The 15,260-nt window shown below is 43.8% G+C and overlaps 1 protein-coding gene across 2 annotated transcripts; it reads left to right on the top strand.

The window, feature by feature from the left end:
• The first annotated feature begins 5,001 nt into the window (after window positions 1-5,001).
• Window positions 5,002-13,285, top strand: SLC25A29 (solute carrier family 25 member 29). Of its 2 annotated transcripts, XM_077783965.1 has the most exons (5): window positions 5,089-5,155; window positions 6,665-6,708; window positions 8,713-8,747; window positions 11,259-11,342; window positions 11,972-13,285. In XM_077783965.1, exon 5 carries the CDS (start codon window positions 12,005-12,007, stop codon window positions 12,713-12,715), a length of 711 nt encoding a protein of 236 aa, XP_077640091.1. In that variant the 5' UTR covers window positions 5,089-5,155; window positions 6,665-6,708; window positions 8,713-8,747; window positions 11,259-11,342; window positions 11,972-12,004; the 3' UTR covers window positions 12,716-13,285. The 2 variants fall into 2 exon arrangements, with proteins under 2 accessions (XP_021405307.1, XP_077640091.1); XM_021549632.3 differs by lacking the exon at window positions 8,713-8,747 and having other exon boundaries at window positions 5,002-5,155.
• The last annotated feature ends 1,975 nt before the right edge of the window (window positions 13,286-15,260 follow it).

Raw genomic sequence — 15,260 nt, forward strand, 5'->3', positions numbered from 1 at the left:
CAGCAGCTCAGTGCTTGCTTGTTTCCTCCGTAAAATGTGCCCCAATATTTCTCTCATTTCACCACTTGGATTTATTTGTTACTGCTTTAGATTCCAGCCATTCTGTAAAGCACTCAATCATCAAGCCTGGTTGTGGTGGGCTGCAGTGTCTGGGAAATACAAGGTTTTCCTTCAAAGCAGTTTGCTGCTGTAAAGAGAATGTTCACCTTGCACATGGCCTGAATGTCACCCATGTTCACATAACATGGGGCACACAGAGCAAGCTGCTGCCCCAAAGAGACTCTGAACCAAAGAAGATTCAGGGAACCACAGAAGGTGCTAGGAAGAAGCTCAAAATCCAGTCACAGCTCAAAACAGAAAGAGAAATGATGCATTTTTCTGGGTAACACAATGACAGCTGAAGCTGTGATGATGCAGCAGCTAATCATAGAAGTTAAGGAAGGGTCTGAGGGCAGAAGGATGTATGAAACAGAATTCTCATGCAGGGTAGTCCCAGAGCTGGCCAAGCCCCAGCAAAGCTCTAGGGAGTAAAGGGGAGGCTCCCCCATCTACCACCCTCCACATTGTAGTGGGACCTTTCTACTGGGACATGGCCAATTGTTGATACAAAATTCACAAGCAAACAGATTTTGAAACACTTGAGTCAACAATGTATATTTTACTGAATGCCACTGCCACCAGAATTACCACGAGTTTATCACAACTCCACATTTTTGTTCCTTTCCTGCTTCATTCTGTCTTGCTGCCCTTCTGCTTCATGTTATACTTATCTGCAGTGTTTATTCTGTCACACTGCTTGCTCTCTGCCTTTTTCTGTTCCATTCCCTGGTCTTCTGATCCCCTTGAGCAGGTTTCAGTTTGGTGGCACCTTCTCACAGAATTCCCCTGTGTGCCATTGAGAGCAGCAGACAACCAACAGGGTCACTTCTTGCCACAGGAATGAGGAGAAAATTCCTCTGCTATCTCACCCCTCCAGCATCCTCTGCAAAGTCTCTTCCACCTAAAAGACAAAGGGACTAAGGTAAGAGGTTTTTTGAAGGGTTAGATTAAGTTATAACCTTTTCTCTCAGACACATGGTAGTGCAGCTGCTGTACATGCTGGTAGACCCTATGTGTCTCCCAGGCTGCTCTGAGCTCTTTCTTTTCTGCCTGCTTTATTTGAAGGGTCCACATTTTGCCATCCAGAGGGGAGGCTCTGTGGTCCCAAAGAAGAAAGCAGGGAAAGCACAATCCCTCACTCCAGCACTCCAGGGGATGCATCCCAGCAGTTGTAAATTATGTTTGGAACAGCCTTAGCAGAATGAGAAGGAAGGCAGCCACAGCTGAGCCTAATCCACGGAGCCTGAAGGGCACAAGAGTCCCAGCAGGCATCTGAGCCATCACACTCTGAGCCAGAGGCATTACACATCAACAAGGCAGACACAAGATCAGACACAGCTTCTGAAAAATCTAGGAAAACAGCCTGAGTAAAGAGGAGAACCACTAAATCTGGTTTCCTTCTGTGTCACATTGCATATCTATACTGCACACATATGGCCCTGGATGAATACTCAAAATACTTGATCTAAGAAATACTACCCACCTGTAAGAGCTCTAAAACTTCCTTCCATTTATCACACAAATACAAGAATCCCTACTGACCCACTGTCCCACCCACACACAAGATTAATAAACTCATCCACATTCACACAGCGCTGCCTCACAAGTGTAACTTGAACTGAAAACAAAACAAAACCCCGAACAAGAAAACATGAACAAAAGACCCTCTGTGGGACTAAAGCCATGCTTATGCCTTAGTGAACCAGCCCTGGACATCTCAGACTTTACACCAACAAGTCCTTGATGTTCTCTGTACTAGTACATAAAGTGGCTGCCACCCCTCTGAAGTGCTTCAATGGGGCTCATAGCATTGAATAAAACATTCTGTAATATTAAACTAAGCTTATTAGGAACAGCTCAAGCATACAGGAACAAGACAGGCCTTGGGAGATTGCAGCAACCTGGGATGGGCTGCACAAACATCAACAGCAGGATTAGAATTCAAGTGATCTTGACAAACTGGAAATACAATCTCGAAAAAGCAATTTATCATGAACAGCTAGGAACAACTGCAGAAAAAATCTGCAAGGTCAAGGTAGGGAACATTGTGGCTGATCTACCAGAAGGGATCTGGAGCACATCATGTGTCACAGGCTGCCCATAAGTGAGCAATATCATATCATGTTATATGTTATGTCTCTTGTGAATCTCTGATCTCATATTCAGATACATGAACAAGAGTGTTGTCTGCAAATACCCAGGGTAATCTCCCAGAACTCACTCAGCAAGGCCTTAGGGCTTGGTTCAAAGAACTCCACATCAGCTGAAGAAAGAAGAGCTAAGATTCAGAGATCAGAAGATAATTATTAATATAATTCAGAGAAGAAAAGACTAAGACTGAAACCATCTTCCGATAACCTAGAAGTGCCTACAATGAGACAGGAAATGTTTTCCCTGACCACTGTGAGCAAACATTAGAATTACAAAACCACTTCTAGTAGAGAAGGTAATTCCTCTGAGGCAGATTGCTTGAGATCAGAGGATTGGAACAACAGATTAAAAACAGCTTGGCCAGGAACTTTTTAGGCAAAGCTGTTCCTTCCAAGCCTTGTGCTACAAGACAGATCTATAACATCTGGATTTACTCTGCACTTGATTGTAGTTTTCCCCATGGATCCAGGGTATACAAGTGTCACAGAAAGTCACTTCCACTTATACTTACATAGAATGCTTTAGGAAAAACTACTGGTCAGGGATTTGTCTCTGGTCTCAAGTCCTGTCTGCAGATGTGTGAGTCCAGTAAGACCTAAGGCTCCTGTTAGGAGGGGGGTGACAGAGCAGGAGTGGGCACTCCCAAAGCCATTGATGCTGTGACAGAGGGCAGGACCAGCCCATCCACCTGCTCTCTAGTACCAGCTGGTCATCCCCAGGTAGGGCAGGTGTGTGAATGAGGGAACCCAAACCATCCTAGAGACACCTCAGTGCTTGATTTGATTTGATGGGTTTTAGAGATGAGAAGGAGCCCAAATGAGCTGTGGATTGGAAGATAAGGGTAATGTCAGAGATTCATTGAATGCTTTGCATTTACATCTTGTCTTTTTATTAATTGTAATGATAGTCCAAGAGCTGCTTAATCTGGGACAGATTCTTATTTTTTTCTTCTAGTTTCAGACCTCTTTGAAAGCATCCTTGTCTTTGTTCATTTGTTTGTGCTTTCTTTGCACAGAAGGTAAAAGCTGGATTGATTTTTAATGTTATTCAACTGCAAGGTTTTATTGATTTTTTTTAATGGAGCTGCTACACCTAAAAAAAAAAAAAAAACCTGCCATACTATGGAAAGTAATTAAAATTTACAAAAAGGGAATAAAAATCCTTCTATCTGCTTTTCCATTCTGTTTCTGGAATCTACTATCTAAAATCAATTTAGACTCTGCAGGCCCTGAAGAAGATCCTGTTACTCTAAGCAAAGCTGGAATAGACTACTTATTGTTCTAGGCTGCTGGTATTCCCCTTTCTCAGACATCGCCTGCAGAAATAACGAGCAGCTTAAACAGGGCTCCCTTTTCAAACTCTCAACAGCTTGAGCTCCCCATTTAAACACTCTGGCATCAGGGCACCCTGAAGCCAGGCAGTGTTAGCAGGAAAGCAGAATTAATGCAGAACAAGAAAAGCCTGCGGGGAGGGAGAGGCCCCTTGTGCAGGGTGAAGTGCAGCAGTGCTGTGTAACAAACACTGAGATCCGGGGCTCTGCAAAGCCCTGGCCAGCAGGCTACTCGTTTGTGCCTTTCATCATCAAAGATAGGGTCTCATTCCCAGACTTGCCATTGTGCCATGGGGCCAGCATTTAGCACAAGGCCCCTCTCTGCTGGTGCAACCATTCTGGGACAATATTTTGTGGGGGAGTCTGGTAAAAGACTCACAGAATAGTTTGGGTTGGAAGGGACCTCAAAAACCATCCGGTTCCAATCCCTCTGCCATGGCAGGGACACACACCTCTCACTAGAACTGGTGGTTTGGAGTGCCATTCAATTTGGCCTTTAACACTTCCAGGGAGGGGTGTCCAGTTTCTCTGACAACATGTTCCAGAGCACTGCAGCAGGTCGACGGGGGGTGACTCAGCCCTGGAGTGCTGTGTCCTTCTCTGGGCTGCTCAGTACAAGAGGGACAGGGAGCTCCAAGAGTGAGTCAGCAAAGGGCAACAAAGTGGACCCAGGAACAGAAACATGTCTCTCAGGCTGATGGAGCTGGGCCTGTTCAGCCTTGAGAAGAAACCATTGAGACGGGATTCAGTCACTGTCTGTGAGTATCTGAAGAGAGGGTGTCAAGAGGATGGACCAGGTTCTTGCTGGTGCTGAGCAAGAGACAATGGGCAGAAATTGATGCACATGAAATTCTGTCTGAACTTGAAGAACTCCTTCATTGTGCAGTGACTGCAGACCAGAATAGACTTCCTGGAAATGGTCTGGAATTTCCCCTCAGTGAAGGTATTCAAGAACCATCTGGATGCAATCCTGTGCTCTGGGGTGACCCTGCTTAAGCAGGAAGGTTGGACAAGATGACCCACTGTGGCCCCTTCCAACCCAAGCTGCTGTGAAGGTCTCCCTGGAGCCTTCTCCAGGCTGAACAGCCTTTCCTCCTAACAAAGGCCTCATGTTGCCAGCTCCTCAGGCTTTCCACCCACAAGCACCCAGGGATGCCTCTCCCAGAAAGCAAGACCCCTCAGGACAGCCTCCCCGCGCACCCAAAACGACTGAGGTGCTATTGATGTGATGCTCTACCCCCTCCACCCACCACCTCCCCGGCCTTCCCGTTCATTTTTCCGCCTTTCCTCCTGGCTCATTGCGCAGCTGTGGCAGAGAAGGCAGCGGCAGGTTGCACCGGGGGAAGAGGGAGGTGCCGGAGCGGAGCGCAGTCTCCGCACTGCCGGCAGCGGCTCCTCCATCCCGTCCCCGCCGGGAGCCGGCCGGCGGTGCCGGGGGCGGCCCGGGGCGGTTGTCGCTCCGCCCGCGGGCGCGGCCCGGCCCCGAGGGTAGAAAGGGCCGGGCGGGGGGCGCGGCACAGCGCGGAGCCCTCGCTGCCGGCATGGCGCTGGATTTCCTGGCGGGCTGCGTTGGCGGTGAGTGTCGCGGTCTGCAGCCTCCCCGCTGTCGTGTAGCGTGTGCGAAATAATCATTACAAATGGTGGGGGACGGGGAGAAAAAGGGGAAAGGAACGAGAGGGAGAAGGGGGTGAGAGGAAAAGGATAATTTAAAAAAAGAAAAGGCAGAAAAAAGGTTAAGGGAGTAAGGGGGGAAAAATATAAAATGGTAGGAAATAGAGAAGAGGCGTAGAAGGGCATAGAGCGAAATGTGTTTAAAATACGGAAGAAGGGCAGGCGGGTCGGCGCGGAGGGCTGGGCGCGCGGTTATTTTGGGAGCGGAGGATGGAGCCGGGGCGGTGAGAGCGGCTCCGCTGCCGCGGGGGCCGAGCCCGGCGGGGGAAGCGCTCGGGGCTCCGCCGGGCTCTGCCCGCGGGGATGGAAGGAGCGGAGGTGGGGACGGGCTCCGGGGTCGGGAGCCCCGAGCTGGGCACAGCGAGCTTGGGCAGCTTTGAGATGGAGAGGGCCCTGCGGCCGGCCTGACGCTGCTATATTTAGCAGTTGTTAAATTGTGTTCCGGAGACTTACTCTCGCGTCTTTTCGGGTATTTGCGCTCGCTGTTTTTTTTCCCCAACCTGGCAAACATGTTTTACATTCCTTTTTTCAGCATCTCTCTGATTTCATCTAGTGCTCCTTGCCTTGCCGGGGTTCCCCGCGGGTCAGCCGTACCGCTGGCTTTTCGGTGCACATTGCTGTTTTTCTATCCTGGGCTGTGTTGCTGCTGTGCTGCCCTTAAACAACCAGCACTGCACCAGCGTGGGGCGGGCACGGTGCTGCTGCCGCAGCTTCCCCGGCACAGGGAGGGCAGCTGCCCCCACGGCCGTGGGAAGGTGCGGGATGCCCTTGTAGCTCTCGCTGTTGGCAGCGGTCGCTGGGGATTGCTGGGTCCTCGTTCCTTGCTCCAGCCTGGGTGTGCAAAATGCCTGTGTTCAGATTGGTGTAACTAATAGGCCTGCAGGTGGCTTCTAGAAAGTCCTTTGATGCTAAAATAAAGCAATGTGTGGTACCTCTGCAAGTGCTGCTGTCGTGTCGGGAAAGGCTGTGGGCAGAAAGCATTAATGTTCTGCTGCTTCCTCTAGAGATGTTTGCATCTCTGTGCCTGCCAGCTCTGTGCCTGCACAGGACTATATGTACCTGAAATAACGTGTTTTAGAGGAAACCTGCATTTTGTGCCCTCTGGACTTGCCTTGAGCTGAGGCCAGGAGTCATGGCTGCACATTCCATGTGGTGTTGCACAGTCTGTAGTCACACAGCTCAACCCCTGCCTGGGGCTCAGAGGCTTCCTGAGAAGCATAAAGGCACCTGGTATTGACCTGAAGGACTAAATTGTAGATCTCTTATCTCCTGCCTTGGTAGGATGCTCTTTAACTGGTTTGCCAACCATGTTGTGCACTCGCACCTCAGGCTGGTGGTCCTGCTTGGGCTGCTGGAGCTCCAGACCCAGGAAGAAACTTCAGTGTAATAACCATGGCATTTATTTCATTTCAGGTGCTGCTGGTGTGCTGGTGGGACACCCCTTTGACACTGTTAAGGTGGGTTGATTATGAAATATATTTATCTCTAAGTAGAAAACTTAGTTTCTCCAAGCAATGGGGAGGAAAAAAAAATCCCCAGACACTGTAGGAGTGTAAATCTGTGGGGAAATGTTGGGGCAAGCCTCCACAACTACTGTCTTAGATTCTTCAATCTCCAGCTCTTCAGAAGTGAAAACTTAGTAACATAAGCCTTGGCCTTAAACTGCAAGGTCAGTGCAGTAACAATGTAGTATTTGGAAATACAACTTTACATTGAACTAAATTTTGTTCTGAGCTTGCTTCTCTGGAGCTGTTCAACGCTAACTGCTAAAAATGCCTCTCACTGCATCGGTAACTCAAACCCGCTTTTTTAGTATGATGAAAGATTGGTGTTTTGTTTTCCCCTCAAGCTCTGCTGTTACTCCTTAATTTGTAGCACTAGGTGAAAGTCAATAAAAATCTACAGCATGGAGCTTGCCTGGGGGCTGTTTCCTCCAAGTATTATTACATATTTCTATAATTTTCCAAGTTAAAATTGGTTTTCTGATGGTTAGGTGTGTGTGTTACACATACTGCAGCTACTGTAAAGACAAGATTTGAGATCTCCTGGAGGGTTCCTCATCCAGGGCTCTCAGGAGTCCAAGCCCATCTTTCAGAGCAGAATGACAATTTGAGTCATCTTTTGGCAGCCTTATCCAAAGTCTTGCACTGAAGAATAGGAGAAGGGATATCAGTGCATTCCCTGCTAAAGTAATACATCAGGTCACTTGACTGCAGCAGACAGTATGCCATGTAGTAGATCTAAATTTGGAATACCTTTACCTTGCTGAATTTAGATATGCAAAGGCTGTGGGCTGATAGTGTTAGCGAGGACCCCTCCACATTCTGTCTTCCAGCACATGGTTAATTCAGTCCAGAATTTCTGAGTTAATGGCTATTGATCCTCCTTACAAGCTTGCAGTGCAAGCTGCTCAGACAGTAAAATCTGTCTTTTTGTTGCTCAGGAAGTGGTACATTTGACAGTTAAATAATTCAGCTGAATTCTAGAATATATTTTCAGGAATGGCATCATCCAGACTTGCACAATTTTTATTATGGTAATACAAGCCCAGCTGTCTTTTTTTCTCCCATTCTGCCAAGTTTTACATGCTTAACAGAAGGTGATCAATCATTTCATTGAATCCAGTAAAACTGCTAAAATTCTTTGCTCAGACTAAAGGTAGCCATGTGTAGGTTTTAGTTGGTGGTTTGTTTGTTGGTTTGTTGTTTTGTTTTTGTTTTAAATTGGAACAGCTTCTATTGCATGAAGCTAAACATTTAACTATAAAAACTGGGGCTCCCATGCTGGTTTCAGCAGATATGTAATTGCAAAATGGATGTAGCAGCTTAGGAAAAAAGCACTTCACTTCACAATAGAGGAAATAATTTGTTTCTAAATGTTTTATGAAATCCAGCATGACACATTATATCTTCATATCCTTTAGAAGGTATTGTACATGTTTATCTCTACTTTGTTAAAACAAATACTAATATTTGTATTATTAGCTGGCATAGCCACCATTGTATGTGGAAAAACTAACCACCCTTTAAGGAAAAAAAAAGACATTACATAACTTGTGTATGTATATGTGTTAATTCTTAACTTTTTATTGTTCTGCAGTATTTAAAGGGGTAGTTGGTAGTCACCTTAGACTGTGCATTTTTAATATAACTGAACAATGGGAAAACTGCTTAGATAAGCCAAAATTTTACATCTCTCTTGGCATTTAAGCTCTTTTGGTTTTTTTTGGCTGGTGCTCATGTTTCACAGAGCTGGGAGGGGGATGGTGGGACACGCAGGGAGACGTTAAGCTGGTGAAGTCACCCTGCCAAACCTGCAACTGAGCTGATCTCAGAACTGGCAAACTCTTTATCCCTGGTTTGTTGATGTAATGTATAAAATTGCTTTTTTGCTTTTAACTGCCTTTACTTTCTGAGCTAGGGGCTGTCTTCATTAACAGCAAAAGTGTTACTTTGTTGTAGATGACAGATAAGCCTCATCACGGGAGAGTTACCTAGTAAGTATAGCCCAGGTGAACACTTCTGTTTCTCTCAGTCTTAATTTATTCCCAAATGTATTAGTTCGAGTAAAGAACTGAAAGATTCATGAAGCTTTTTCCCTTTTTAATTTTAAACCAATGTGTCCCTCTTCTACAGCTATGGCATGGAGGGAGTGGGGTTTAAATATCCCTTTTTTAATGTAGTTTTATTCTGAACCTTCTTTCTGCTATGCATTTCTGGCTGTATACAGTCCCACACACAGTGCCTCTAAAACTGAATCTCAGGCACACTGCTGTTGAGGTCTAATCCATTACATATTCCTGGATGATGTTTTCATTGCTCAAATACTTCTGAAGTCACTGATTTCCCACCTTATTAAATGCTTGGACTGTATGAGGATGTAGTGCTTTGGGTTTCTTTATTTAGTCTCGAGTGCCTTTATGCAAGTCTTTAGTGATGTGAAATTACTGGGTGTTATTAGTGGACCTAAAACCTTCACAATAGTGTTTTCCCATAAGAAGGAAGATAGAATATTGGGTAATGAGAGGAACAGGTGGATAAACTTTGCACATGATTCACCTTTCTTATAGTTGTACACACTAAGGAGCTTGTTGAATGTGGCATTCACACATGAAAATGCAAGTTTTATGTGCACTCATTGCCATACATGGCAGTTTGCTAATGTGGGCACCCTTATGTGACCAGCACTGTGCTCAAGAGAAAGAGGATTTTCATTCTTAGACCTGGGGAGTTGGTACTCTAAGTATTCTACCTGACAACAAAGTTTAATTGGTTAATATTTTATAAATTATTTAGACAAAAATAGAGGGAGCTGTATGCCACTAGGAAATTCAGCCCATAGATATGGCTAATTCTAAACTATTAAACACAAGCAGAAAAGATAAAGTAAGAAGGTTTCTAAGCTGCAAATCCCCCAAAGCCCTTACGTGTGGAAGTCACAGACAAGGTTTGAAACAATAGCAGTAAATTCTAAATGGAGTAAAACCTTTGTGGAATTGTGACAGCTTGTTAAGATTTGCCTTTGCTTGTGGACCTGCTTCTTTAAGAGTTTTGACAGTCTGTCTACTCTCAAAAGTCACCTGAAGTGACAAAGGATTTATTTTCTTTGAATCCTACTGTAAGCCTGATTTTAAATGCTGAGATGTTGCAAGACCCAAGGTGATCTCAGCCTCTCACTACGGCTAGCATACGCTAATGTACATACTAAAATGTAAAGTTCTGATTTACAAAGCATAAAATAACATGTAGGAAAAACACTAAAACTGTCAATTTATTTTTGCTTTGAAGAAAGCTAACCTAGGATATAGGATTCTGAATATAGGATTCTGACAAACCACCTCCATAAATTTATTTCTAGACACACATATGACAGGTCTTTCATTGCTGTGGTGGTTTTTTATTACTTTAGGCAACCATGAAGAAAAATTAAGTTAAAGAATCTTTCAGATAGATGTAAATTTTCTTTTGCTCAGAATAAGAGACTGAAGTTTTTTGCCTTGGAATTGCAGCAGCAGCATGACATGGTTGAGAAGCTTCTTTTCTGAAGATCATTACAGCCCTCCATGCAGGAGATCAAACACAGATTTATAACTTTATCAATCCAGTGAAATCAATTGAGTTACTTGCTAAGTGTAGAGCTTCGCCTGAGCTAGGTAGAACTGAGACTCTTTTAAAGTGTGCTGAGGGCAAATAAGCATGAAAAACCAAAATTGAAATTTTTCATTTTAGGTTAAAAAGCATGCAGAAAAGGGATCTCCTAAGACCATCAGCTAAATAGCATTTATCTCTCCAGCAGAACATACTGTTTCAGTTTTGGAAAAGTTAATTGATTGCTAACATTTAAAGGTTTGAAGCAGCTACACCCTCACCAATTGCTTGCATTCAGCAGGCTAAAAAACTAAAACAGACTAAAATTTAAAAGGATGAGTGGCTTTTTACTGCTTTCCTTATGTAAAGAAGATGGACATCCTAAGAGTCACTGCCCAGCTACACTCTGAAAAAAAAAAATCAGATCTCAGTGAATGGGCCCAAATCTGGCATTTAGAAGCACTATGGGTATTAGAGAAAGTTTCCATCCCTTTCAAATTATCCTAATCTCATGCATGACTTGCAAATAAATTTTTAAATTAAATTGTCTCAGGTTTGCAAAGACATTCCTTAGTGTGAACAGAAGAATTATTGGCAGCTAAAGAAAGTACCTATTGTAGCGTGTACTGGAAAGCATCTGTTTGAAATTCTAGATGTCAATGTACCATTCCACTTACTGGTTTCCTAATAGTTACAAGAAGTTAATGATCCTCTTCCCCTCATGTTTTCACCCCCAAATTTATTTCAAAACACTTACACAAGATTTTTCAAACAATTGTGCCACATTTGGCATTCCAGTGTCCAGCCCGTGCTCTTGCATATGCATTGCTATAGAAAATCTCCACATAGGTACAAGACAGTAGCTTACCCTTTAGGCTGTTCCTGATGTACAAATTGGTATCTCACACAACTTTTTATAGGTTCGTCTGCAAGTTCAAAATGCAGAGAAACCTCTCTACCGTGGGACTTTCCATTGCTTTCAGTCCATCATAAAGCAAGAATCTGTAAGTACAAAATTATCGCTTTGTGTATTTTTTTTTAAATCTTTGTGTATTTTGGCTCAGGAGGGTGGGAAAGCTGTTAGAAACAAAGCTGACAAATGTTGAAGATCAAGAGATAAAGCATGCTCTGAACCTCCCCTCACCGTAGGGCAGATATTGTAATCGGAACTTTGCCAGAAACTTCAGGAAGATCACTAAGTCAGAAGATGGTATTTGGAGGTTAACTTTTTAAATAAAATTAGAAGTTATTTAAATAACTAGTTTTCTGAGAGTCTAAGCAATGGATGAATAAATTGGTGAGGTGTTTTTGCTGCTGCTGAAACTGTAGGAGCATTGTTTAAAAGTTGGTTTCAGGCTTTAAGTAAATTATTTAAAAATAAAAATTACAAGATTTGCCAGAAGACTTGTCTCTGGGTAGAGTAAGATTATTTTCTGAATGTTTTCCACTATATTTTTGTACTGCTAAATTGCTTAGATGTTTGTGTCCTAGGCAGAGATGAAATTCTTATTACAAAACAAAGTGGTCCTGATATGGCCACTCTTAAAAAAGAGCCAGAAAGGCTGTGTTCTGCAGTTTGAGGAGGTTATCCACACCATTGCTAAAAAAGGTTTTCCCTCCCTTCTTCCATAAGGCTTTTGGACTCTATAAAGGTATTGGGTCACCAATGATGGGACTCACGTTCATTAACGCGGTGGTGTTCGGAGTGCAAGGAAACACCCTCCGTGCTCTGGGCAAAGACACTCCTCTGAACCAGTTCCTGGCAGGGTCAGCAGCAGGGGCCATCCAGTGCATCATCTGCTGTCCCATGGAGCTGGCAAAGACAAGGATGCAGCTTCAAGGAACAGGCGAATATAAACTAAAAACGAAGAACTACAAAAATTCTCTGGACTGTTTGATCAAAATCTATCAAAAGGAAGGGCTGAGGGGTATCAACAGGGGCATGGTTTCTACCTTCATAAGAGAAACTCCGAGCTTTGGCTTTTACTTCCTGACCTATGACTGCATGACTCGGTATTTAGGCTGTGAGGCTGAAGACAGTTACGTTATTCCCAAGCTGCTGTTTTCTGGAGGGATGTCGGGCATCGTGTCGTGGCTCTCCACCTACCCCATGGACGTGGTCAAGTCGCGGCTCCAGGCCGACGGCGTGGGCGGCGTCGCGCAGTACAGCGGCATCCTGGACTGCGCCCGCAAGAGCTACCACGAGGAGGGCTGGAGGGTGTTCACAAGAGGCCTCACCTCCACGCTTCTCCGTGCTTTTCCCGTCAATGCGGCTACATTTGCTACTGTCACTGTGTTCCTAATGTACATGAGATCAGAAGACAACCTTCCTGAATGTGAACCAGGTCCTGTAATCCATCAGCCTTCCAGCTTGTGAACCTTCTCTCTTTGTTCTCCTCATCCAAAGCCCAGCTGGTTGGGTTCTGTGAGACATGAACACTCGACTCACACAGGTAGTGTAGATTTATGCTATCTGTATAAAGAATTCCTAAATGCATCAAATTAGGATTTAATCTCACTACTTGTATAAACAGCATCCTGCCTTATTCAGGACTCTGTATCCAGTAGTATTCAAGAGGGGGACCTGCCTTTAGAAAGCTGCTGTTCTAGGGCTCCAGAAGAGGCTCTGGAGAGTGTTCTAGCGCCAGAAATCGAATTTCCTTACACTCAGGTTCTGAATGACTGAGTTGACTTTAATGCAGAAATGTTTTCATGGAAGAAATATTCATTTTGTATGTGACAGGAGTAAGTGTACTCCTGTAAGGTGAAGAAGGGGGAAGAAGTTTAATGGTGGAGGTGTTTTGCTGGTAACCCTGAACTGTAAAGACATGGACTAGCATTCAGCTAGTCCTGTGTTTTAGTTCTCCTTTGCTTTTATATGTCAATGGTTGTAGTAGCAACTTTGTTCATACTGATTTGTAAAAAACAAACAAAAAATTTGTACCTAAGTTAATCCCTGACCTTTCAGCTTTGAATAAATATCTTGAGCACAAAGTTGCATCTGCACTCAAATGCACTTGATCCTTAAATCTCAAGGCTTGTAAGGATTTAGGGAAACTCAAATCTAGTGAGACTGATGTTATTTTCCCTCACCTCTTTCTCATTTGGTGGGTGCACAGATTGCATTGAGTAGTTCAGTCCTGTGGACTTTGTTCTCTGAAGTTAATGCAGCATTGCACCACTTCTCCCAATATGCCCCATGGCAGCCAGTGATGTACAGAAGTCAAAGTCCTGCCTGTGGTATTGCACAAAATGTTTGTGGGTGCAATATTAGCTTAGCAGCTTGAAGTATCTTAAAAATATGTACATATTTAGGACTGGAGTTTCGTACCTTTCCAGAAAATAGGGGTGTAATTAATTGTCTGAAATGGTTGCTGTTCAATACATTTGCATTATGAATTTAAACAATACTGATTTTTATGTGTTTAGTTACAGTGCTACTGGAAAGAAGACTGAAAAGGGTTTAGAGAGTTTTCTTGTTTCATTAATCTGATGTAATTTTTACTTACCAATCTATTCAAAAAGAATTGAATTAGCCAAAGAGCTACAAATAGTTATTTAAGATTTGAGCTAAAAGCTACACATATTGGGCACAAATAGCCAGAAGGAAGGACTGTATGTATGTGAGCAATGTTTTAAAACATATCAAACTAGTTCAGTAAGTACAACTTGTTACACTTTTGGTTGGGACAAGTGCAATATGTGTTTAATATATATGACTTTTCTAAAGAAGCATATAATGCTATTTCATAGCATTTTGCACTGCAACAAAATATGCTGGAGAAACCTGTAAAATTGGTATGTCTTTTTATACCTTGAAGGTATGGTGGATGTTTTAGTGCCTACTTGCACTGAGATTCAAACTGAATGTTAAATCTGTCTACTAAGCTGCATATGCACAACAAATCACATCAAAGACCATTTACACCTTTGTACAGGAGTACGTCAATTCTTGTGTATATATTGAGGAAATAAATTTTTTAAAAATTTTGCCTTTGGTTCTTTGAAGTTTTTTTTTTTGTTTGTTTGTTTTACTCGGATGTTCCTTTGTGTTAACTCAAGCTTGCACGAGGCTGGGGATTCTGGTCTTTGCCAGGGAAAACTTGCTCTGTATCTGCCTGGTGTGCAGGGCCTTGCTCTGACTTAAGCCCCACCAAAGAAGGAAAATTGCCTGATCTCAGTTCCTTAAATGGACCTTTCCCCTACTAAAATAACAATCCTACTTTTAAAGCCAAAGAGCTGTCTCTATGCTTAGATGCTTCCTATTCTGCATTTATTTGGTTTAATCTGCACTGAGGCACAGCTGGGGAAGACAAGGTTTGAGTCCCTGCAGGGTCACATCCAATTTAAGTAGCAGGTGTCCATTACCTCTCTGGCCAACATGTTCCAGCACCTCACCACTCTCCCAGTAAGGAATCTTAGTCCCTAACACCTAATCTCGACCTACTCTCAGTTTGAAACTGTTGCGCCTTATAACTCCACACCCTTGTAAAAAGTCCTTCTCCACATTCCCAGTAAATCCCCTTTAGGTACTGGAAGGTGTCCCCAGAGCCTTCTCCTCTCTAGGCTGAACAGCCCAATTCTCTCAGCCTGTCTTCAAAGGAGAGGTGCTCCAGCCCTCTGATCATTTTTGTATCCTTCCTCTGGACTCACTCCAGTAGGTTCGTGTCCTCTTCTTCAGGGGTTATTTCAGGTAGTGGCTCCACTAATTGATCTTCTTGAAGGGCAGACACACGTGGCTGACACAAACCCTGCCAAGTGTCAGTTCCTGGCTCAGAAAACAGCAAGGCCACCCCCTCTCCACCTGACCATGGCCAGGGTCAGTTCCAGTCAAGTACCTTTTGTTCTCTCTGCAGGAACAACAACTATGTTCAACATTGAACTATGGAGCAGAAACAAATAGCTGGAATAAGCAAATGGTG

Source organism: Lonchura striata, chromosome 6, assembly GCF_046129695.1.
Source record: "Lonchura striata isolate bLonStr1 chromosome 6, bLonStr1.mat, whole genome shotgun sequence".
Lineage (NCBI taxonomy): Eukaryota > Metazoa > Chordata > Aves > Passeriformes > Estrildidae > Lonchura > Lonchura striata.